Genomic DNA, 9,062 nt, shown 5'->3' on the forward strand with positions numbered 1-9,062 from the left:
GTTTGTTCAAAAATATTAAACTATTAACAACAGAAATACTAAACCACGGACATTTTTAGAAAGTCTAAAATCTAATAATAATGAAATGTAATATTTACAAATGTACAAGTCTGTGAAAGGGGAGTAAACAATTAACCCGTTCCCTTAATTCCATTGTTGGGATCTGATACCTGGAAGAGTAATTAAGCATCTCCTATATTGAACTATCAAAGCCGCCATAAGACCTTTTTGATAAGCCATGTTCAAATTTAGTATGAAATGAAATACATATCAATTTGTATGAAAACATCTTTAAAATTTCACATCTCCAGTGGATTATGGTAAAGTAACAATATATGATTCTGAATTATTTGCTATGATAAAAAGGAAATTATCCATTTGTAATGAAGGTTATACTTAAAGCTTCGTGGTAACTGTAATACGTTGGCAGTCTCTCAACATTCACCTTGATGGGTCCAGACGCGTAAACGTGATCAAGTATGGTACCACTTTCAGTTGTGTAAAATTGAACAAGCTGTTGAAATCCTTCTTTATTCATAAAAGTCTGAATTGGGCCTAGGGTTCTTGCGTTCTCATTGAAATCCCCAACGAAGATGACATTTCTGCTTTGCAATCTAAAATATTCTATTATTTTTTGAAGTTGCTCTAAAAAGTAAGCCACACCAAGATTGCTGGGACGGTACACAGTAACGACAACTGTATCATTTTCAACAAATGTCACTGCCATTCCTTCCACATTCTTCACTGGCAGCCGACACACTATTTTCTGATTTTGATTTCGTTTAATGTAAAGTGCTACACCACCACCCTTAGAAACTTTGAATTTTTGTACTTGTTCATTGTATTCATCATATACATCTCCTCTTGGTGTATGATAAAAGGAGAATCCTTCCAAGTCAAATTCTGTTGTGATTTGATCAGGTCTTAACCAGGTTTCAGTCAAACAAATAACTTCTGCTCCATAAAATCGAACGTCATGCTTTAAATCAGAAAAATGACCAGTCAAACTTTGGACATTGTGTAGAATAATTGTATTTGAGCCCATTTCTTCTGTATTTGATGTTGAAAGCTTTGCTTTGGGCATTTCAGCGAGAGCTAGTTTCACTTCTGGATCAGCATAAACTTTCTTTTGCAATGCTTGGACATTATTGGTTTCGATGAACAGACCATTTTTTGATGTTACTCTTGTCAGTGCAACATACGCTTGTCCTGGTGAAAACATTCGGTCTAAATTAACCACTACTTTTTCAACTGTCATTCCCTGTACTTTATGAGCGGTGCATGCCCAGGATAATCGCAAGGGAAATTGATGTCTTACAAATGTCTTTGATTTTCTTTCAACAATCTCTTCCTGAACTCTCTGTACTAAAACTACATTTCCCTTTTGTGTTTGTTTACCCGATTTTTTACCAACATTTTTGTTGTCAAAAACCACTCCTATAGCTGAAATGTTAGATGATTCTTTTTCAAATGATATGTGAGAAATGTAGCCCATCACTCCATTTACCAGTCCGTCTTCCACATTACTATTTCTTGTAAGCATCACCCTCGCATTAATAGCCAGGAGTAACGTACTGCAAAGGGAATCTGTTTTTGAGCTTGTGAATGGTTTTTCTCTCAAAATAAGTTTTCCAGTTGTTGGATTTTTCTGGTAATCTTTTGCATTGATTTCGATTAGATCCTCGCAGCTTTTCCTTAACATGGAGAGGTTGTAATTGTTAACTTCTTCGTTTGTTGGATATACATGAAGAACATCCTCTGGACCCTCTCTTATACAATCATGTATCATAGCTTGTGCTTCACTTGATAATGGTTGATCTGCTTCTCGAATGCGGAGAGAGTTCAAAGCTGCCGCAAATGGTATATCTTCACGCTGTCTCATAATTTCACTAAGTTCAACAACTTGGAAGAAGTCTCGCCAATAGTCCACAGGATACGAAGTATTTTCTTTAAAAAGTCTCTCATCCTTTCGCTGTTTAACTGGAGGGAGTTGGTAAAAGTCTCCTACAGCAATAACGCTTACACCGCCAAACGGTTCTTTACACTTCTTTATTTGAACGAGCCTTTCGTGAATGTAATAAAGAAGTCTTTTGTAAACCATAGACACTTCATCTATCACAAGAATCTGCAAGTCTTTCAGGTGAACCCTTATCTCGCTTAGACTTTGTTCTTTCAACGGTTGGTATGGTAATGGCAAATACTTTGTCAAGGAAAATAAATGATGAAGCGTATTCCCACCTATGTTGAATGCTGCAGTTCCCGTAAAAGCTGACAGTAGTACTGAAAAACTATCTGGTGACGACATGTTCCGAGAAAATAATCGTGTTGCCTCATACTCTATGGCCTTTATGACATGGCTCTTTCCTGTACCTGCTCCTCCAGTTAGGAAAATATGGAGTGGATCGGGTTTATCTCCAGCAATTTTTCTTATACACCAGTCACGTACATGGTAGAATACCTCCTTTTGTGTTCCATTAAGACTTTTCAGAATGGATAATGCTTCATACTTTGAATGGTTATTCTGCTGAATTTGATAAAGCACATCAGAATTTGTCTGACTTTGAATATCAGGAATTGCTTCTTTAATTTGATCATCTAGACTGTGGAGTTCTTTTTTCTCTTCGATACATTCCTGCCTCATTGCTTCTGACTCCGGACAAAGGCTTGCCCAAGCATCTTCTGGTTCTCCAATGCTTTCAAAAGTCTCCTGAGCTTCAGTAATCACATCCTCATTTTCTGCATATCTTGCATGGTTTACGTCAACTATTGATTTTACAGACTCGATACGTTTTTTACCTTTGATTCTTATGTGACCATTTTCATAAAAGGCCTCGTATAAATCAAATCCTGGTGGTTTTAGCTGTGAATCATTCCAATATGGAAGAAAAAGCTGCAATAAACACCGGTAATATTTTTCGGGCATCTTTTCTGCACTGAACCTTGGATACCTTATAACAGCTGGCTGTGTTCTTGTTCTCTTCTGTATATACCCCTTTGAATTTTGTAATTCGAATACATGTTCATTTTCAGTTTTTGGAATCTGGGATTTAGCCAAGACTCTGTATGTTGAGCAAAATTCTGCTAGACACATGTCATGAAACTGTGGTTTATTTGGTCGATTTTCATATCTCTCTATTACATTGGTCATCCAGATCTCGTTTTCATCATCATCTTGATCGCTTTCATTGTCATGCTGTTCCCCTTTCTGTCTTTTTAGCTGGGAAAGTGGTTTACTTAATCGGGTCGGATTTTCACCTACAGGCACAAACACAACTTTTCTAGAACATTCTTTCATCTTTAAATTGCATACTCTGTACACAGCTTCTTGTGAACTAACTTCTCTATGGTGTAAATACGCTGATGCTATTTTCTTCAAGGTATTACGTGCATCGAGATTTCCTTCTTCTGCCTCTAGCTTTGTTTGCTTCAATAACATCCCCATTTCCCTCTCTGACTTTGAAATGTACGAAATGATATAAACAATACAGCTAAATGGATCAAGTACAAATTGAATATCCATATTCGCATCCCAACATTTCAAAAGGCAAGGATTGTACTGATTAATCCATAGTTCGCTGGGATTTCTTTGAAGGACAATAGATCTCTTTTTTGTCAGCATATTATGCACATGTTCGTACTGTTCTTGGGACAATGAAAGATTGCTAAAAATTTCTTCAGAGCTTTTAAGTTCATTTGACTCGTTTTGTACTTCATCCCAGACACGCATCAAAACTTGTTTTGCAGTGTCTTTTCCAGATATAGTCTCTTCGCCACTTTCTGCGCTGTCGTCTTCATAAGGTGAACTAATAAATGTGCGTAGAGAGGGGGGTCTTGGAAAGTTAAATCTGCATTCTGTCCCTTTCTTCCTACAAGATTTTGAATGTTTCTTACTGTGTTGTTGTACTGCTAAGACAATATTTCTTAATTCTGGATCCTCTGTCTCTGATGGCAATTCGCAAGAAACATATTTATCTATGAAATCGCAAACAGACTCTTCTCCATGTTCGTCTAGTTTAGGTGCATTTTCTACCCAATACAAGCAATGCATATGAGGTGATCCTCTCTGTTGAAATTCAACTCTTTGAAAGTAATCAACAACTTTTCCAATCGGCTGAGCTGGAGACGATATAACATCTCTCTGAAAGACGTGAAATCTGTGTTCAAACATCCTTGCAACAGTCACTGGATTCTTTCTTAATGTCTCATTTTTTTCAGACCAATCTAAGTTTTCTGGATCTCTAACATCATTTTGCTGTCTCAATATTGTTCTAATTGCATCATTCCATCTGTGTTCAGCAGCAGAGAAAGAGCAAAACCAGGTTGGAATACCTAACTGGCGGAGCATTGCGAAAAGGTCTTTTTGAGCAGCTGACCAATATGCTGGTGTTCCTCGGATCGGCTGCATAAACCTCAATGCTTCATCGTTTTGTAACAACTTTGAGAGAATTTTTGGATCTTGCACCATGCTTGAAGTCACTAATTTCTCAGTTCCCATTTTTGATACCGATTTTCGAATTGAAATCTGCGTTTTTTCTATGACTTGATTCAATTCTGACATAAACTGGCTGAAAAATATATAACTGCTATCTTTTGCAAACTTATTATCTGCATTCATAAGTCTGTTATTGAAATATCGGGAAAGTGTTATTCTTGTGCTTCTGTCTTCGTTCCAAGTAAATTTTCCACTTGGGAAATGGCAGGGAAACGCTTTAGCTTCATTTCCTGGTTCCTGCAACATCCGCACTGGATTTTTTCCTTCTCCTGGTGCAATGTTGTAAATGTCATAAAAATAATGATCCAGAACTTCTTGAGCAATATCAACAGGCTGTAGGCAAGTATCAACTGCAATTTGATGGTGTTCTTCATTTTCACTAATGACCCCTGTGTCATGCATTTCGTCTGTGTTTTCTTCTTCCTTAATGTTGTCTTCTGTCGAGTTTTCAGTCATGTTTTCATTGATTTTGATATTTTCATACCACTTATTGTTTTGCTTTAAGTAAGTAAGAGCAGTAATTACATGTCTTGGATTCACAAACTGGTACTCAAAGTACCCTTTATAGCTAAGTTTTCTTTTTAATTTCACTCGCAGTAATAAATCTTCACCATGCTTTAATGGTAAATTGCTGGCTTTTTTTAAGTCTGAAGGCACACATACTACAGGTCCATGTATATTTCTTTGACCACCTTGGGGAAGAGCCATCACTTTCATAAAGGGAATGTGCAAAGCAATTAAATGTTGCTCTAAATTATTCATATTGCTCAGTTCCTCGGGGATATCTTCAAGACGCATTTCATTGATTACCGCTTCTGCTGGAATATTTCCACTAAGAATCTTTCTGTGGCATGAATAACAAATCCACAAAGATGACCTGGTACAGCCTTTTGGACAAGATTCTGTGCAATCATGAAAATACTTTTCTTGTATGCACAAATCTGAAACTTGTTTGGCTCGTTCATTTTTAGAATATTGCTGACGACCACATTTTTGTACTTGATTTACAAATAATAAACGATGACAGCAACAACACACATAATCGATACCTTGGAGAGAATTTTCCTTAAATAATCTCAATACACTGTCTTCACATTTTAACTTTTCTTGTTTTTCTTCCCTCTGCTGCTTAATATACTTTTTCTTCAATATCTTAGCATCAGCACTAGAATTATACTGTTTCTTACTACATGCCTTCATATTTGATCTGAAAAGATCATTTGTGCTGTATTTTCTCGCTTTGGAGGACAGAATTTTTTCTCTGAAGTTTTTATTATTCTTGTATCTCTTTGTGAACTTTACTTGTTCTTTGTATTTTTCATCATTTCTGTACTTCTTCACATTTCTCTTTTTCATGTTTTCCCTATACAATTCATCGTTTCTATATTTTTCCATTCCTCTCTTTTTGATATCTTCTCTAAATATAGCATCAGTTTTGTACTTTTCTGTGCTTTTCAGTTTTACATTCTCTTTATGAACAGGGTTAGTCTTATATTTCGACACACTTCTGGCTTTAACATTCTCTTTATGTACAGCATTAGTCATATATTTTTTCACACTTGCTTCTATTGATTTTTTCCTGTTTTCTTCATTATCTGTATACTCTTTCTTTCTCCGAGACTTTGTTTTGCTCCTGTACAAAGTATCCTTTCTATACCTTTCTCGGTTCCTTGCTTTGACTGCAGACTTAAATTCTTCATCATCTCTGTACTTGGTGTAAGCTGCTCCTAATTTCTTTTCCCGAAATTCACTATTCTCTTGGTACTTTCTACGTAATGACTGCTTTCGCTTTTCAGCAGCATTTTGTTTTTCTATTATCTCTGTAAAAATTACTTCTCTATATGATTGTATTCTTTGACGAGTTTTCGTTTTTCTTTGGTTGTACTTTGGAGCAAATGATTTGCAAGATTTGTTATGACTCAGTGTTTCGTGTGTCACCTCAACATTCTTATCACATACATTAGTAACTACGTTGTAATGATTCTGTGATTCATGACTTAGGTATATTGCACCCGTTCTTTCTCTTATGGGTGAACCCGCTTTCCCCATTGAAAACCTCAGCCACTGACTTCTTGTATATGTGAAAATGTCAATATTCATCAAATGACTCACTGCTAAAATTTCCAACTCGGTTGCCCACTTCCCATTCTGTGACATTGATGAGACAGAAATGTGCTCTTTAACAGTATTTTCTCCATTTCTTAAAAATGGTTGGAAAACGTCCTCATTTTCAAGCAAATGCTTACAAACTGCACTTCGAATCATACAATGATAATCCTCTGAATTTGTCAAGCTAAAGGATATAGCTCTGAAAAAGCAATTGCCATCACCAAGAATTTCTTTTCGAGAACAAGGTTCCGTAAGTTCCTTTACTGGAGAATGGCTATCCACTTCCCTGTTGTTACAAATATATGGAAGATTTAAATTTTGACATAATTTCTGTTTCAAGTCAGAGACAAGAGGAACAAAAAAGAACCGTTCGCACTCAACAGAAACAAAACACAACTCCTCATCTTCACTTTTTGAATCATTTTCATTTCTTTGAAATTTACTCGAACTTTCAGCAGAATGATCAACGTTATTGCCCATTTGTCTCACATTACATCTAGCCCCCAAAATGTTTTTCACTTTACAGTTGACACCAGTAACATTGCATTCAACATTTCTAAAATACCCCATAGAAATAGCCAGAGATTGAATATGAAGACGCACTTGTGCTAAATCTTGAAAAAGAATCCTTGTACTCTTCCCGTTAATACTTAACAATCCTTCTGAAGACCTAGAATGGGAATCAAATGAAAAATACCCATCTCCTGAACTACCAATCAACAATGTATTTCCACCAAAGCATATAAAGCATCCATCAGTTTCAGAAAGAGCAAGATGTAATGCTTCATCTAGTGAATATGCACCAAACTCAAGAAAGTTGAAACCATCGTCAGATAAAATCACACTCGATAATGTCTCATTTGTTCCAAATTCATAAGAATGATCAAAGCATTCATACAGTTGAGGTAGTTCCTCTACCAACAAGTACCTATTACTTATTGATGAGCTTCTTTGCAAGTAAGTGTACAATTCATCACCAGTAATTAAAATTTTGTTCATATCCACTGTATTCCAGAACTTGCTGTTTTTCACTTTGTGATATGATAACCCTGCCAAACAATTTGCAACACACTGAGTTCCTGCATTGTCTTGAAACAATGGATCTCCTTGATGAAATGAACCTTGAACATACTTTGAACTGTCATTCGTGTGTACTGTTTCATTATGATATAAGTTCTTGTTCTCTCGACTTTCATAACTACTCTCAGTCTCTTTGCTCTCCTGATTCTTACACATATTTGCTTGGTTCTTGTTCTGTTGTTCACCATACATATAATCTAAGTTCTTGTTTTGTTTCATCTCAACTTTCACATTTTTACTGTTCAGATTTACATTTGAGACACGTGAGAAAACTGTTTGAATACTGTCTTTAAAGCCCTCATCTTTTTTTAGTGTACTACTGGTCTCCTCCATCCCAGAGGTATCCAGCTGCGTCTGACCTGCTGGGCTAGGCTTAAAGCCATCAACATGCCCAGGTACCCTCGCTGGAGTACAAACCCACGCTGGGGAGTCAGGGGTCGGTGCCAATGCCCCGTTTTGGGCCTCCAGACGACTTCCCCGAGGAGATGACAACCTCGGGGCATTTGAGTGCATTTTCACACTAGGTGAGGCCTGCACCCTGGCCAGGGGTTTTTCCTCAATAGGCGGCAACCCCATGGAGCCTTGCCCCGGAAGATTACCGGGAGGAGCTGAAACAGCTCCGTCCACTGTCCCGCAAGGAACAGCAGACTCCGACATCTGATCATCTGGTGGCTGGGAGGACAGAGATTGCTGAAGTCTTTTCTGTCTTTTCCGCTCCCTATCTTTCTCTCTTTGTTTTCGGCCTGAAAATCCCTTTCTTTTAGCCATCTAAAAAATACAAGTAATAGACCTTTTTATATTTTCTTTACCCTGCATGATGAGTTAATGAAATTCAATTTATTTTATCTAAGGATGGTTAAATATTAATACTGCTGATCAGGGCTTTACTGTACTTGAGAGGACAATTCAGATATCTACTTAGTACTTTAATGTTAAACTTCAATTGCTTATTGTGGCCCACGTGGCAGAGTAGTTAGAGCATCTGCTCTAGAGTCGCGAAGTAAGGAGTCAATCCTTAAGTTGCGGGTTCGAATCCCAGTGTGTGACGTGGAGACCGGTCCTTTGGATGAGACCATGTAAACTGAGGTCCCGTGTCGAAGGAGGTGTTGGCACAAAAAAGATACCTCCATGCTCAATGGCCCTGAGTGCCGAGCATAGGACAAAATTTGCAGCTCTCCACTGGCAAGTGGTGGCGTCTCCATATGAGTGAAAAATTCTCGAGAGGGACATTAAACAATATACAATCAATCAATCGATTGCTTATTGTGGCCACCCTACTACTAGGTCATGATTTAAACTTGATTTTAACAAGAAGCACAGGGACTACATTGCTCACTTGATCACATCGCCTATGAAAATGAACATATCAGATTACAATCGG

At 37.3% G+C, this 9,062-nt stretch overlaps 1 protein-coding gene across 1 annotated transcript; it reads right to left on the minus strand.

Annotated features, from left to right (window-relative positions):
• Positions 1-370: 370 nt before the first annotated feature.
• Positions 371-8,449, minus strand: LOC134264953 (uncharacterized). Its single transcript, XM_062747192.1, has one exon. It carries the CDS (start codon positions 8,447-8,449, stop codon positions 371-373), a length of 8,079 nt encoding a protein of 2,692 aa, XP_062603176.1.
• Between the last annotated feature and the right edge of the window lie 613 nt (positions 8,450-9,062).

The sequence above is a fragment of the Saccostrea cucullata genome, unplaced genomic scaffold, assembly GCF_032062105.1.
Source record: "Saccostrea cucullata isolate Sc308-1 unplaced genomic scaffold, CSIRO_AGI_Scuc_v1 ctg10532, whole genome shotgun sequence".
Classification (NCBI taxonomy): domain Eukaryota; kingdom Metazoa; phylum Mollusca; class Bivalvia; order Ostreida; family Ostreidae; genus Saccostrea; species Saccostrea cuccullata.